General features: G+C 45.2%; 1 protein-coding gene across 1 annotated transcript in view; it reads right to left on the bottom strand.

The window, feature by feature from the left end:
- PIGU (phosphatidylinositol glycan anchor biosynthesis class U) overlaps positions 1-12,300 on the bottom strand; it is a 35,781-nt gene extending 23,481 nt beyond the window's left edge. The window contains exons 1-4 of the mRNA XM_089673294.1: positions 12,132-12,300; positions 8,032-8,096; positions 5,464-5,523; positions 3,182-3,244 (exon numbers count right to left, since the gene is read on the bottom strand). Of these exons, the coding sequence (XP_089529420.1) occupies positions 3,182-3,244; positions 5,464-5,523; positions 8,032-8,096; positions 12,132-12,261 (318 nt within the window). The 5' untranslated portion in view covers positions 12,262-12,300. The remainder of the gene's footprint in view (positions 1-3,181; positions 3,245-5,463; positions 5,524-8,031; positions 8,097-12,131) is intronic.
- Positions 12,301-16,955: the final 4,655 nt, after the last annotated feature.

Genomic DNA, 16,955 nt, shown 5'->3' on the forward strand with positions numbered 1-16,955 from the left:
CATTTCCTTGTTCAGGAGGGTGATTGGGGAGAAGGGGGGGCTATAAAACTTCAGCCAAACCGCCCGCTTTGACTTGCCCCCAGCCGCCCATGTGAAAAGCCCTTACATATACGCATACAGTACATCTATTGCATTAGAAACATTATTTCCTTCAAACTATATTTTTCCATGAGAAGTGGTGATCAGCCAATCAGATGACAGCTTCCATTTGTGCCTGCTGCATCTCTGGTAAAATTTCAACAAAAAAGCACTTTCCACAGGATGCAACATACGTAAAAGACACCCAAGCTGCATTAAAAATGGGATTACATGTCTCATGCAGAGGTCATTTCAGGTCATGTGAGTTTGCACCAGTTCATGAAATATCTGAAAAGAGTAATATTTTGTAATAACTGATACAAAATAAGTAGTATACAAATAAAGTGCAGCACTTAGACAATTCAAACAAAAATATATAGAAAACATGTTCAAAAATAATTCAAAATGTTCATAAGTGAAATATCAAAATAATGAAATCAAAGCAGAACAGTCCCCGTATGCTGTGATGAGATAGGAAAACTTCTGAGGATAGCCAATGTGACACCAACCACTTGCATGCAAGGCTTACCGGAAAAAAATGTGACCCCCTATTAAGAGCGGTCAATTACGCTTTTATTTAATAACATCCGGAGAAATGGGCAGATAGAATCATCCTCTGGATACCCAAACGAGAGTGATTGGTGTTCCTCCTATGCCGGTCCCTATATATGATGGCTTTGACCACTCCAAGCAAGATATAGGAGACCAGAGCTCGTGGCATTAGACATGCAAAAAAAGATGTCTCCACAGAGTGTAAAATCCTCAAATACGAAATGTATTATATGGTAAAAATGCACTCGCATGATAATGGACATAAGTCAGCGTGTACAAACTAAAATCAAATCTTTTCAGCATCCAAGATGGCCACCTGCCGGTCGCGCATGCGTGGTAGCGTGTTCTTGGCTCCGCCTTCCGCATTTCGTCACAGATGACGTCATCAGGGGCACTAGCCCCTTTGATTTCATTATTTGATATTTCACTTATGAACATTTTGAATTATTTCTATATATTTTTGTTTGAATTGTCTTAGAGCTGAACTTTATCCGTACACTATTTATGAGGTGCCTGGTATCAAGGTAAGGTGTTCATCTGCTATCTATTGTATCTTCGACCTTGCTACCACTGGAGAGGTCACTAAGGTCTTCTCTGAAGCCCGCCTCACCACCTGCCCCCTTGACCCTGTCCCCTCACAACTCCTATGATCACCCTCCTCCTCCATCCTACGCTCCCTCACTCACATCTTTAATCTCTCCCTCTCTACTGGCACATTCCCCTCCCCTCTAAAGCACGCGCACATCACTCCCATACTTAAAAAACCCTCCCTGGATCCCACCGACCTGAACAACCTTAGACCCATCTCCCTGCTGCCATTTACATCCAAACTCCTAGAGCGCTTAGTCTATAATCGCCTGAGTTCCCACCTCACTGACAATAACCTCCTTGATCCCCTACAGTCTGGCTTCCGTCCCCTACACTCCACCGAAACTGCCTTACTCAAAATCACTAATGACCTGCTAACCGCCAAAGCTAATGGCCACTACTCAGTGCTCCTACTCCTCGACCTCTCCGCGGCTTTCAACACAGTTGACCACCCCCTCCTCTTCAAAAAACTACACTCTCTTGGCCTCAGAGACTCCGATCTCGCCTGGCTCTCTTCCTATCTATCACAGCGCTCCTTCAGTGTTACCTATAACGCTACCGCCTCCTCTTCACTCCCTCTCTCTGTTGGGGTCCCTCAAGGTTCTGTCCTCGGGCCCCTTCTCTTCTCCACCTCCTCCCTTGGCCAATTGATACACTCTCAGGGCTTCAACTACCATCTCTATGCCGACGACACACAAATCTATCTCTCTACCCCTCACCTCACCCCCTCAGTCTCCGCCCGTATCACAAGCCTACTGAACGACATATCGGATTGGATGTCACTCCACTTCCTCAAACTAAATCTTTCCAAAACCGAGCTCCTAGTTTTCCCAGCACGTGCCCCCCCCCCCCGACTTCTCCATCAAGACCAATAACACCACCATCAGTCCCACCCCGCAAGCCAGAGTACTAGGTGTCATCCTAGACTCCAATCTGTCCTTCCAGCCACAATCACTGACAAACTCATGTAGACTTCACCTCCGCAACATCTCCAAAATACGTTCGTTCTTAAACCCGGAAACTACTAAGCAACTCATTCACTCCCTTATTATATCATGACTTGACTACTGTAACTCCCTCCTCATCGGCTTACCCCACCGCAGGCTATCCCCGCTTCAGTCGATCTTGAATGCTGCGGCCAGACTCATTCACCTTACTAACCGCTCCGTATCCGCCACCCCCCTCTGCCAATCCCTCCACTGGCTTCCGATTGCCCAACGGATAAAATTAAAAATGCTTACATTGACATACAAACCTGTTCACAACTCTGCCCCAAACTACATCACTGATCTGGTATCCAAATACCACCCAAAACGTACTGTCCGCTCCTCACAAGACCTCCTGCTCTCTAGTTCCCTGGTCTCCTCCTCCCATGCCCATCTACAGGACTTCTCCAGTGCTTCCCCCATCCTCTGGAACTCCCTACCCCAATCCATCAGACTATCACCTACTCTCCTCACCTTTAGGCGCTCTCTAAAAACCTACCTTTTAAGGGAAGCCTACCCTGCCCTCAGCTGATTACCGATCTCCTCCACTCTTCCTATCACTCCATCCCCCACAGCTATTTCCTCCTGTACCACTATCCCCTCCCTCCTAGATTGTAAGCTCCAAGGAGCAGGGCCCTCGATCCCCTCGTGTATTGAATTGTATTGAATTGTATTGTTATTGTACTGTCTCGTGTATTGTCTCCCATTATAATGTACAGCGCTGAGCAAACTGTTGGCACTATATAAATCCTGTATAATAATAAAATATTAAAAAAATTGTTGCTTTAGTTCCTTAGCACAGATTTTGGGTTTTACTTTGATACAAAATAAGTGCTAATGTACTTTAAAATATACAGTCATAGCTTGTCTCACAAACAGGCAATCCTGAACCTATTAACCATTCATATGCTGTAAAACATTCATGACAAGGTAGTACAGGCCACGAAACAAAGGACAACCATTGTAAAGTCTCTTACCGATACTTTGTTATATTCTTGAACAGCCAAATAAAGTGCAAAGGCTGTAAGTGCATCTGTAAACTAAAGAGAAGGAAATCAAGTTGAGAAAATTAGCATTCTTTGTACTAGAAAATTGTTTGCTTACAAAATAAAAATTATACTAGATACTACATTAAAGGTGCAAACTGTGAATAGGGCCTTACACCATAGAAAACAGGAGCATGCGTACAGGTACAGATACGCGCCCATCAACACAGATCTGTACCTGTACACATATATATACTTGGATCTGCGTTTTGCAGAGTACAGCCGCATTCTGTTGTTGATTTGTATAGGCAGCTTTATGCAATACCTTTGGCTCTTGGGCACAGAACTGTGGTGGGGTTTTTTTTTTTTTTTTGTTCATTTTACAGTGCACAGCCCTCTGCGTCTGTGTGAACGAGACTTTATATTCTTAGGGGGAGAGTAACTAAAACTGGAGCACTCAGAATCTGGTGCAGCTGTGGATGGTACCCAATCAGCTTCTAACTTCAGCTTGCTCAATCAAGCTTTGGGAATGGGAAGCTGATTGGTTCCTATGCAGAGCTGCACCAGATTTTGCACTCTCCAGTTTTAGTAAATCTCCCCTTTTGTATTCACTAAAATTTGTAGTCAGCCTGGAAGCTTGCATCTTCAAAGAAAAGTCAGCAATGGCAGCTCCCTTATTTTTTAACCCGACACATTCCCTTTCGACCCTTTAACTGCCGCTGATGTGAAGGTTCATGTTGGCGGCAGCGGCATTTACACACACTCCCAGCTGCTGGTTTTCTGCTGCAAGTGACTGAGGCAGCTGAAAAGCCGCCTGATCACTGCCACAGGCACCAGAACATGCAGGGTTGTGCAGAGGGGACAACAAGGGTCTAATTTTGGTCACCAAAATCCTTGTGGCTTATGGCTTCATTCATGAAAGGAGATATAAGCCAGTGGATGTGTGCCAAATTCCCTCTGATCCTGCCACCAACAGCACATCTGCATCCTATTATCAAAACAACTGGTGAAGTATCCTCTGCAATGTAAATGTAAATCAGAAGGGGACCTGAGAATTTTAGCACATGAACAATGTGATGTAGTATTAAACTCATTATTGAAGGAATCTTTATGCCAGATTTCCAGACTAAAGCTGGCCATACATGGATCGAAACTTGGCCAGTTCAGCCGGGTGCGGCCAAATTTTGATCCATGTATGGGCAGCCTGGTTGTACAGAAGCTGATTGGAAAAAAAAAAAACAGTCTGTTGTGCAGAAGTCATTCAAACAATCGGTGCTGCTGGTTACAGCTGGCAAATCTTATTGTGTTCTGACAGCAGGTAAGCACCCCCCTGCTGTGAGAACGCAATAGAACAGTGAGAGCGATTCTCCCATTCACCTCAAATGTGTCGATGTGGTGGGGGAAAATCAGCACAAATTTTTTTGTTCAACCTGCTAGTTGGACAAAAAAAATAAAAAATAAAAAATTTAAAAATTTTATGTATGGTCTGCCTTACACAACTATTTATATTATGTTGAAAATATATGACGCCTAAAGCTCTGTATGTAATGGGGGTTCAGAAGGATTAGTGGTATATTTATAATTGCGAAAAAAAGATTTAAAAAAAATTTGAATTTAAAAAAACGTAAGATTTATGTCAGCCGCATTTATACACACTCCCAACTGCTACAGCAGCCATGAGTGTGTGTATCTTCTCAGCCTACTATTGGCCTTCTGGTCCACAGGCAATGGAACATGGGAGTGGATTGCAAAGGAAACATCCAGGATCTGATAGAGGAATGAGAGCCCAAAACCAGAAGTAATAAAATGCTTGTTACTTCCGGCTTCGTTAATCGGAAGGGAGATCAGGTGGTGGATGTGTGTTGGATTCCTTCCAATCTCATCGCCGACACTCACCAGTCAGAGAGCCAGGCTGATAATGTCACAACCTGACTCAATCAGAGGAAGCTTTGTATTCATGGACAGGTGTACATCGCTTTCTATAAATGGCTGAGCGCCACTCAGACAGACTATTGTTACGGGTATGAGACAGGAAGGTCTCGTCTCACACCCGGAACACAGTGCTGTACATAGCCTCAGCTACATACAGTTTATGCAGCACATCCAGCAGCCTTACATATTACCGAGGGACATAATTCATTTGGGCTAGCTTGGCCCAGAAAAGGTACACTTTGTGGAGGTTTTAACTAAAAATGTGCATTTAAAACTCATGCACAAAAAAACAAAAACCACTGCTCTGATATCGAAACGGATAAAGCCAAGAATTCACTTACCATATACACTATTTCTACATAGTCTACAAGGAAATGGAAGAGATATATGATGAGAGGAGTCTGTAGGGGAAAAAACATTTTAGAATAGTTAAAAACGTGGGTTTTCCTTATAACAAACTAACAATTAAAACAAAAGAAAACAGCGAAGTAATTACTTCCTAAAAATAGTACTCGGTATGTTATGGTGGGTTTTTTTGTGCTCAGTTTATGCTTCGGATAAAGGAAAGGAAAGTTACATATTGTGCCGAATTTCTCTGGAGGCAGCTGGTCCTACTGAGATCTGTTCATGTTTCAGGAAGAGACAACTCAAACAGAGCCCTTGATTCATCCGAGTAGCCCTATGCTGGAATGCCAGGCACATTGTTCACAAAGACTATCTACCTTATGAAATGGGCACCTCTGCAGAACAGCACAGACAGTTCCTGAACCTCTCTGCAGACTACACTGAAGTCATGTACTCTGGTCCAGCACCTGTCTCAGCCTGTGACTGGACAATGAAGGAGCAGCAGCAAGCTGATCAGTTCAGCCTTCTGCTCTGTACATAAATTTACAGACAACAATGGGCAAAGTTATAGAGCTCTGGATGAGTGCTGACCCTACCTCTGAAATGTTTTAACATAGGTCGGTTCCTAGACTAGAAAGATTCAGATTTGAACTAGCATGCCCAGGAAAAGTACAACTCAAAAAATTTGCGAGAGATCTGAATAATAATGATGTCTCAAATTATAGATCAGCGTTTCTCAACCGGGGTTCTGCGGAACCCTAAGTCCCCAGGGGTTCTGTCGTGAAACAACATTATGGCGGATGTGTACCACCTAATGTTGTTGCCAGTGTTGTTCGCAGTGCGCGCTGACACTACTGACTGATACCCAGGGTGGATAAAAATCAATGATTTTTAAAAAAAAAAAAATCAAAAAATTCGGATTTTTTTAATTTAAATCGGATATTTTTAAATAAAATATTTTTTGAGGAAAATATATTACCATCCAAAGGTTATTCCATCATGAAATAAAGATTAGTTTTTTAATTATGTAGAATAAGGCTGTATATGTTTAATTGTTTTGGTAAATAAATTCCATGAATCCATGCTCAATGTCATGCTCTTCCAGAGGTTTTTGTACGATTATTGGGCAGTTTCTCTGCCTACAAGATATTATCACAGATGCTTGGTTTACTTTTGCAGTTCTCAGAACTGAATCTGACTCAGCGGAGATCACATGCCTCTTCTTCACAGCAAAAATGTTATAACATGAACAGAGTTAAGAAAAAGACCTTAATTCTAACTTCTACAAACCTATGAATACAGAATCAACCCCTTCACTGCTAAGTTTCAAGAAGTTCAGTGAATAGAATAGAAACAATATTTTTCTGATTGTTTGCAGTGGAATAGATCTGCACAAGAAGAAAGTGACACTAAGTGTGAGGAGGAAGGGGCTGACAGTCTAAGTTTCTTCAAATATATATATTTTGTTTTGCCAAATTAGTTAACAAACATGGATGTTTGTTTAAGCAAATCACATATGCTGGAATGTTATTGTTTCAGTTGAATAAATCTATTTAAATTGTTATTAAGGTAATGATTATTTTTCTCCTTCCTAAGTACAACAGAAAAGTTGTCCAAATATGAATGATTAACCTATTAAACTGGGGATAAAAAAACTAATGAAAAGTTGTTATTCTAAAAATCTTCAACTACTTGTATATTAAAGTTATACCAGCAAGAATTAGTCTATGTAGAAAACTAGGATTTAAATCAAGCCTTACTGACTAGTGATTTAAATCAAATCCACCCTGCTGATAGCGGATGCCTTCTCTATAGTTCCGGCCGCTATAAAGTCAGAGGGCGGGGCCAGGAGTAGTGCAGAGAGCGGGAGCTGAAGAAGGAGGTGGTGGCTTTCTGTGAGAGAGCTGAGCACAGGGCGGGAGCAGGCTTGCTTTGGGAGGTGAGATCCCACAGCTACAGAGACACAGAGTGCAAGGGGTGGTGGAGGGAGGAGGGCAGAGAGCCACTAGCCGCAGGAGCACATGGCTGGATCAGGAGGCGAGATCCTGTTACAGCCGTGATATTGCAGAGTGCAGGGAGGAGGAAACAGACAGCCACCAGAGCATGTGGCTCAATGGGAGGAGAGATCTGTATGGGAGGCAAGAGTGCTGGAGGAGGGGCAGAAAGGAGGCAGTGACATCCAGTGTATGACAGTAGTGATGCAGACTGCAGAGAGCAGGAGCACATAGTTGGATCACACTGAATGTAGCAGGATGTGAGAGGATAGTAGCTTTTTGTTATTATGCCAAAAATGTACTGTACATAAAGCTATTATGATCTCACCTTCTGCTACATTCAGTCTCATCCAGCCACTAGCGCCCCCTCTCTGCATTAAGCACTGCCATACACCGAATACCACCTCCTCATCCAGCCATGTGCTTCACCTACAGCTCACTCATCAGACTCAATGTTCCGGGAGCTGTAGATTTGAACATTTTTTTTCAGGGGTTCTCTGAGATCTCAAACTTTTTGCGAAGGGTTCCTCGAAGGCAAAAAGGTTGAGAAACACTGTTACAGATACTTACTTCATGAAAGACATCTCCTGAGTATGGTGACACACCAAGATCCAACAAGGACATCCCCTCCACCACTGTAAAAGAAAGGATACTATGAGGAACTGAAAGAAAGACTAAAAACTTACATTGTAACTGCTGATATGGTTTACTAATATCTGTCTATTAGTCTGGGTGAAACATCTGAAAGTTCAAAAACGCATCATATTATGTGTTCGTTGTATGATGGCTTCTCCAGTCCTATGCTCAAATCAATCATTTGACTAGTGAATGTCTGTAAGGATGCTTCCGCTACAAATCTGTTCGATCAATCCTGGGTAAAAGTGAAACTTTCACAAATGCAAGCAATTCAAATTCCTATACATGTCAAAATTTGCCCCACCCAATCAATTTCATTGCTTGAGGAGGCTGCCCACCGTACTTAAAATAGTATTAAATCCGAGAACAAAATTCTAACACGTTGCAGCTTACCAATCATTAAATCTGATCTCCAACCTTCCCGTTTATTTTTTTTTTTATCCACCACATTTTAGGGACTTGCCCGTCCAGCAGATCCAGCATTGTCCTGCTAATATCTTTTCTGCCCTCTGCTCAGTCCCGTTCCGCCATTTCCTTTGATGACGTCGTCGAGAAGCTGCCGGCTCCTCCAAGTTCAGCCAGCGGCTTCCTAATGATGTGCTGCCCAAATCCACCCTATTCAATGAAGGACTATGCCTGCTGCGCCTCCTGGGATATGTACGTCACATATCCCAGGAGGCAAAGTGCACGTCTTTCGCCTAGGCAAATTATGTGCTTGTTGCAGGGGTGACAAAGAGTTTTCATTTTAAAAAAAGCTCAATTTGCACATTGGAGGAGAAGAGGGGTGGAGCGGAGGCAATATCCTGTTGAGGGTGAAGATTCAGTTTACGTGTGCTTGCTGCATCAGCTTTTTAAAGTTTTTTGTTCTTTATTTTTGCTCAGTGATCTGGCCAGTGTCTCCACCCAAAATGGAGTATTATCAATCTGGGAAGAGAATAGTGTTAGATGGACTTGACTAACAAATTAAAGCCAAACTCCAGAAAACACTTTTTAAAAATATTACAGCAACAGTTTCTTTGTGAAAAAAAATTTACATAAATGATTAAAAGTTGACTATTGTAAGCATCCCTTCTGCATCCTGGTCACCCTCCCCCCATACACTCAGGATCCTCCCTTGCTTGCAATTATCCCCAGTATCTAAGCATGTGTCCTAAATGTCTTCCTTACACAGATACACATCTCCTGCATACTCTTCATTCACCACTCTTCTCATTTCTGTCCCCAGGATTCATTCACAGTAGCATCATCCACCCCACTATCCTCCTGCCCACACACCAACCCCCTCACTTCTTTCCAAAACATCTCTCCCTAGCATCCCCCCCATTACAAACTCCTTTTTCCCTGCATCACTTTCATACTGTCTATTGTTCCCAGATTTCCCATGGCCCATAGTCCAAGACCCCCCACCAGGCAACCTCCTCTGTTCCCTTCTTGTCTTTGCCATCATATTCCCTGTTATCCCCATTATCATTTACCATCATCCTCCATGTCACCTCCCCATCATCCTCCACCATTATCCTTTCGATCACTCATCTTCCACATCACCCACCATCACTCTCCATGACATCATCCCTGTTATCCCCACCATCATGCTCCATGTCTCCCCCCCCCCCCAATCATCTTCCCTGTCATTTTGCATCATCCTCAATGTAAAACAATATCTTCCTCCATGGCATCTTCTCTTTCTTCCCTTATCCTCCATGTCACCATCATTATCTTCCCTGTCATCCCCCATCTTTCCTATATGTCATCCACCATTATCTTCGCTGTCATCCTCCATGTCATCTTCCCCATCACCCCCCATCATCCTCCATGTCGTCTTCCCCATCATCCACCATGTAAACCCCCATCATCCTCCACGGCATAATTCTCCCATCATTCTCCATGTCATCTTCCCCCTCATCCCCCATCATCTTCCATGTCATCCATCATCCTCCATGTCATCTTCCCCATCATCATCCTCCATGTCAACTCCCTTTGCCACCCACGGTATCTTCATCATCTTCCCTGTCAAATCAGCCTCAATGTAAACCCCTATCATCCTCCATGGCATCTTCTCTGTCTTCCCCCATCATTCTCCATGTCATCTTCCCATCATCCTCCATGTTAACCCCCATCGTATCTTCATCATCTTCCCTGTCATCTTCCATCAGCCTCAATGTAAACCTCTATCATCCTCCATGGCATCTTCTCCCTCATCCCCCCATCATCTTCCATGTCATCCCCCATCATCACTCATGCGGTCTTCATCATCTTTCCTGTCATCTCCCATCAGCCCCAATGTAAACCCCCATCATCCTCCATGGCATCTTCTCTGTCTTCCCCATCATTCTCCATGTCATCTTTTCCCTCATCCCCCATCATCTTCCATGTCACCTCCCATCACTTCCATGTCATCTTCCCCATCATCACCCATCATCATCCATGTCCACTCCCATCATCACCCATGGTGTCTTCTCTGTCTTTATCATCTTCCCTGTCATCTCCCATCAGCCTCAATGTAAACTCCCATCATCCTCCATGGCATCTGCTCTGTCTTCTTCCATCATCTTCCATGTCACCCACTATTATTCCCTGTCATCCCCCATGGTGTCTTCTCTTCATCATCCCCCATGTCATCTTCCCCGTCATCCCCCATCATCCTCCATGTCATCTTCCCCGTCATCTTCCATGTCAACTCCCATTGCATCTTCTCTGTCTTCATCATCTTCCCTATCATCTCCCATCAGCCTGAATGTAAACCCCTATCATCCTCCATGGCATCTTCTCTGTCTTTCCCCATCATCCCCCACGTCATCCCCCACGCCATCTTCCCCCGTCATCCCCCACGTCATCCCCCATGTCAACTCCCATTGCCACTCATGGTATCTTCTCTGTCTTTATCATCTTCCCTGCCATCTCCCATCAGCCTCAATGTAAACCCCCATCATCTTCCATGTCATTTTCCCTGTCATCACCCATCATCTTCCATGTCCACTCCCATCATCACCCATGGTGTCTTCTCTGTCTTCATCATCTTCCCTGTCATCTCCCATCAGCCTCAATGTAAACCCCCATCATCCTCCATGGCATCTGCTCTGTCTTCCCCGTCATCTTCCATGTCACCCACTATTATTCCCTGTCATCCCCCATTGTATCTTCTCTTCATCCATCATCCTCCATTTTATCTTCCCCGTCATACTCCATGTCAACTCCCATTGCATCTTCCCTGTCATCTCCCATCAGCATCAATGTAAACCCCCATCATCCTCTATGGCATTTTCTCTGTCTTCCCCCATCACCCTTCATGTCATCTTCCCCATCATCCCCAATCAGCCTCAATGTAAACCCATCATCCTCCATGGCATCTTCTTTTTCCGTTATCTTCCATGTAGCCCACTATTATCCTCCATGTCATCTTCCCTGTCATCCCCCATGGTGTCTTCTCTTCATCATCTTCCCTGTCATCCCCCATGGTGTCTTCTCTTCATCATCTTCCCTGTCATCCCCCATGGTGTCTTCTCTCCATCATCTTCCCCGTCATCCCCCATGGTGTCTTCTCTTCATCATCTTCCCCGTCATCCCCCATGGTGTCTTCTCTCCATCATCTTCCCCGTCATCCCCCATGGTGTCTTCTCTCCATCATCTTCCCCGTCATCCCCCATGGTGTCTTCTCTCCATCATCTTCCCCGTCATCCCCCATGGTGTCTTCTCTCCATCATCTTCCCCGTCATCCCCCATGGTGTCTTCTCTCCATCATCTTCCCCGTCATCCCCCATGGTGTCTTCTCTCCATCATCTTCCCCGTCATCCCCCATGGTGTCTTCTCTTCATCATCTTCCCCGTCATCCCCCATGGTGTCTTCTCTTCATCATCTTCCCCGTCATCCCCCATGGTATCTTCTCTTCATCATCTTCCCTGTCATTTCCCATCACCCTCGCCCACCATTCCCTTTTCCCCGAGTCATTCCCCTGTCCTCCTCCATACACCTGCCCGCACTCCTCCCTGCTCACACCTGTCCCACCCTCCTCCTCCTCCCCCGGCGCCCCCTCTCACCTCTCTTCCATGAATTGAGGGGGGACACCACCTCTACCCGCTCGGAGATGAAGGTGGCCAGGCTGGAGCGGAACAGAACAGCCCTGATTGTCACCGCCACCAGCATCACCAGCACCAAAGGCGCCGCCATCTTCCCCAGCCCAGCCTGGCCAGGCCGCGCCGAGGCTCACGGGAGAACATGGGACTTGCAGTTCAGTAAGGCGCCCCAATGACAGAGCCGGCGAGGGCAGGGACTACACTTCCCAGAGCGCACCGCAGCAGGCAGGCGCTCTCTTCCGGGACTGACAGGAGAAGCTGAGGTAGGGCGGCCGGGAGGGGACAAGCCGGCTCGTTATACGGTGAATGAGGGAAGTCCTGTGAGCGATTGAGTGAGTCCAGGCCGCCATTATTAACACTTTTACTGCCCAAGCTGTGGAAATCCACATGGTAAAAGGCACATTGTAGGCCTGAAGATTAGTGAAAACCCCAAAGAGTATACATTTTCTGGAAGCAGAGACCCTGGAGAGTACAATGGTGGTAGTCAGGAAATTGGTGGATTTACGAACTAGACACTGTGCTAGTGAAAGGCTTGAATGCAGAATTGGATATACATGTAGGTCCATATTTGGACACAGGCACAATTTTAGGTTTTTTTTCCAGGTATTTACCAAAACATATTCTAGCTATAGTTATATGTATGGGCTGAAAGTGCACACTCTCAGGTTTAATTTGAGGGTATGTACATCCAAATTGGAGGAAGGGTTTAGGAACTATCGCTCTTAAGAGTAGCCATCCCCCCTATTTATTTATTTCAGTTACTTATATAGCGCCGTTAATTTACACAGCACTTTACACATATATATTGTACATTCACATCAGTCCCTAACCCTTAAGTGGTGTACAATCTAAGGTCCCTAACTTACATTCATACATATTAGGGCTAATTTAGACAGGATCCAATTCACCTACCAGCATGTCTTTGGAGTGTGGGAGGAAACCAGAGTACCTGGAGGAAACCCACACAGGCACAGGGAGAACATGAAAACGCCAGGCAGGTGGTGCCGTGGCTGGGATTCAAACCAATGACCCTAGTACTGCCAGGCAGAAGTGCTAACCATTTAGCCACTGTGCTGCTATCAAGGGACCAAAAGTAATTGGACAGTTAAATAGAATCATAAATAAAATGTTCATTTGTAATATTTTGTTGAGAATCCTTTACTGGCAATGGCTGCCTGAAGTCTGGAACCCATGGACATTACCAAAGACACGGTTTCCTCCTTTCTGATGCTTTGTCAGGCTCTAACTGCAGCTGTCTTCAGTTGTTCTTTGTGGGTCTTTCTGCCTTTAGCTTTGCCTTCAGCAAGTGAAATGCATGCTCAATGGGGTTGAGATCCGGTGATTGACTCGGCCATTGCAGAATATTGCACTTCTTTTCCTTCAAAAGCTCCTGGGTTGCTTTTGCAGTGTGTTTTGGATCATTGTCCATGTGTACTGTGAAGTGCCGCCCAATCAACTTTGCTGCATTTGGCTGAATCTGGGCTGACAGTATATCTCTAAACACTGCAGAATTCATCCAGCTGCTTCTGTCTTCTGTCACATCATCAATAAACACCAATGATCCAGTGCCACTGGAAGCCATGCATGCCCATGCCGTCACACTGCCTCCATCATGTTTTATAGATGATGTTGTGTGCTTTGGATCATGAGCTGTTCCAAGCCTTCTCCACACTTTTTTCTTCCCATCTTTCTGGTACAGATTAATCTTCATGTCATCTGTCCAAAGAATGCTTGTAAGGGATTTCCGGCAAGAACAATCGCGATCGGGAACGCGCATGCGCGAAAGAGATCCTGCAGAAGAATTGCCGGTTGTGCGCAGGCGCGCAGGAATGCGCAATCATGCACGTGCACACGCACAGCGAAGATTGGCGACAGACGGGCTATTTAAGGAGGGCCTCTGCTCAGGTTCAGTGCTGACTGGTCTTCAGCTCCCCCCTGTGTCCTGCTTGTTCCTGTGTGATTCCTTTGTTGCTGACCCGGCTTGTTCCTCATCTGACTCTGATTACTCTCCTGCTCTTGGTTCCTGACTTCGGCTCTGCTCCTGACTTTGGCCTCTCCTTCTGATTCTGTACCGCGCTGCCCGACTGTTGATGACCCTGGCTTTTCCATGACATTGCTCCTGTCTCTTGTCTTCACTACCTGCCTTGCTCTGGTGCACGCCTGGCAATCTACCAAACCTGCTCTGCCTGCTACTCCTGTGCCAAAATCAAAGAATCTTCAGCCTTCCAAGGTATTCATCTGCAAGAGCTGCAAACAACAACTACTGGCACTCTTGTTCCCCTGGGTCCTAGACTCCCTCTGTTTCAACCTCAGTGGGCTCAGGGCTAGTGACACAAGTGAGGCTGACCTCATCAATTCAGTCTCCCATCAGGTACGTGACAGTACCAGTCAGCCAATGATGGAGTCTGAAAGGGAGGCCTCGCAACTGGGGGACATTCGCCAATCAGTAACTACCTTGTTCACTGTGATACACGATTTACAGAAAAACTTTGAACACCTGGAGAGTAAACTGCGAACCGACTCTAATGTTCTCATAGACACAGATCTCATGGCCACCTTTGATGCAGTCACTCAAACAGAGACCAGTATAATCTTTGAAACCTCTGCCCTACCAGAACCCCGGGTGCCTACGCCTGAGTTCTTTACAGGGGACCACAGGAAGTTCAGGACCTTTCGTAACTCCTGTGAGTTATATTTTTCCCTGCTCCCCAGGACCTTCTCGTCATCTAACACTAAGGTGGGATTTATTATCACACTTCTTAGAAATGAACCTCAGTCCTAGGCTTACCATCTCCGTGAACAACACGATCCGGCCCTAGCTTCAGTGGACTTATTCTTTACAGCGATGGCACAAATCTATGATGACCCCTTCTGGCGCCAAACTGCTGAAACTATGCTCAGTAAGCTACAGCAAGGCCAGAGACTGTGGAAGAATATGTCATTGATTTCCGCATCTGAGTTCTGATACTCAGTGGAACAAGTCTGCTCTCCGCTATCAGTTCCGTCTTGGCCTTTCTGATACCCTGAAGGCTGAGCTGGCCCGAGTGGGGGTACCAACCAGGTTGGAGAGTCTGATAGACCTGACGATTCATATTGACCGTCGGATTCGGGAAAGGCAGGGTGAGAGGACTAACGGGAAGATTCTAATATGCTCCGAAATTGGGCCCTCTACGAATGTTGTTTCATCAGAATCGCCCACCAATCCAGCTAGAAGTTTCTGGAGACCGCAGTTATCCGCAGCAGAACGCCTTCGATGGCAGAAGTCCAACCTCTGCCTCTACTGTGGTGATGCAGGTCATTTCGTGGCTACCTGCCCGGCAAAATCTCATAAGCCCTCTCCCAACTGTTTCTACATGATGCACCCTCAAGGGGCAAGCCGAACGCATCTCTGTTTTCATCTGCAGCTACAGCTGGCCGAAGGACAATCACGGTCTCGGCCATCATAGACTCGGATGCTTGTAGCTGTTTTATGGATGCTCACTTCGCTACTCAACACCAGATTCCACTCTGTACCAAAGCACAAAGACTTGCAGTTCATCTGGCAGACGGATCTGGTATCAGTTCTGGCCCTGTAACACAGGAAACCGTGCCAATATTCTGCTACTCTCCTTCAGGACACCAGGAATTCCTATGTCTAGATATTATTACCTCCCCGATTTTTCCAGTTATTCTCGGCATGCCTTGGCTAAGAGCCCACAACCCAACCATCAATTGGTTGTCTGGAGAAATCTTCTTTCCTTCAGAATATTGTCTGACTCACTGTATTCCTAAAGAGACAAATGAGGCAACTCCTCTTCTCAGCATTCACTCTGACCCTGAAACCATGAAACTTGTTCCTGTAGTATATCACGAGTATCTGGACATGTTCAATAAGAAAAGTGCCAACACCCTTCCTCCTCATCGCTCCTATGACTGTCCAATTGAGCTCCTGCCCGGCACCGAAATTCCTTTCGGTAGAATTTATCCCTTATCCGAAGCCGAATTAGAGGTCCTCTGGGAATATATAGATGAAAGTTTGGAAAAGGGCTTTATTCGGCCTTCTACATCACCAGGAGGAGCCGGGATCTTCTTTGTTGAGAAGAAGGATCAAACTCTTAGACCTTGTATTGACTACCGTGACCTAAACAAGGTAACGGTCAAGAATCGCTACCTGTCTATCCCAGTCTGATGAGCAACATGAATGTGAATCATGCTTCAAATGACAAACCAAATGTAAACAAAGCTTAAATGAACATACATATTTAGTGACTCCTTCCTTGAGGTTCCCCTATATTATGCATCTGCCAATATTTGTGACAGTTACAAATACATAAAGGTATTCTCTATATCTGGTCTCCCACAGTACACACAACATGGCAATTATTGTACTAAATATAAACTTCTAAATACCTTTTCTCTGCAGCAGTATATAGCAGTATTGTGCCTTCTATCAGCGTGCAGCTGAACACTGGTCAAAGTTTGTAGGAGGAGTTTTAATTCTGCTCTGACTGTCCTATGAGGCTGTATAACCCCTGTCCTTCTGTCTGGACAGTGCTGATTGGCCCTGTGCTGATCATATTCACCCTCCCAAAGACAAAAAAAACTCTTTAGCAATACACACTAAACTAAGCATGTGCAGAGTGACTCTTCGAGCTCTGTTCTATCAGCAGACTGATTGGAGACAGTAGAAGAAGGGGAGGATCAGAGAAGACAGAATCAAACAGCCTTTTTACACAATGCGGAGGATTAACCCCTTAGGTTCCACAGTGAGTATAACAAGTATACTTTACTGCATATAGAGACTGATTT

The sequence above is a fragment of the Staurois parvus genome, unplaced genomic scaffold, assembly GCF_062004578.1.
Source record: "Staurois parvus isolate SC_StPar_1 unplaced genomic scaffold, SC_StPar_1.0 ptg000137l, whole genome shotgun sequence".
Classification (NCBI taxonomy): domain Eukaryota; kingdom Metazoa; phylum Chordata; class Amphibia; order Anura; family Ranidae; genus Staurois; species Staurois parvus.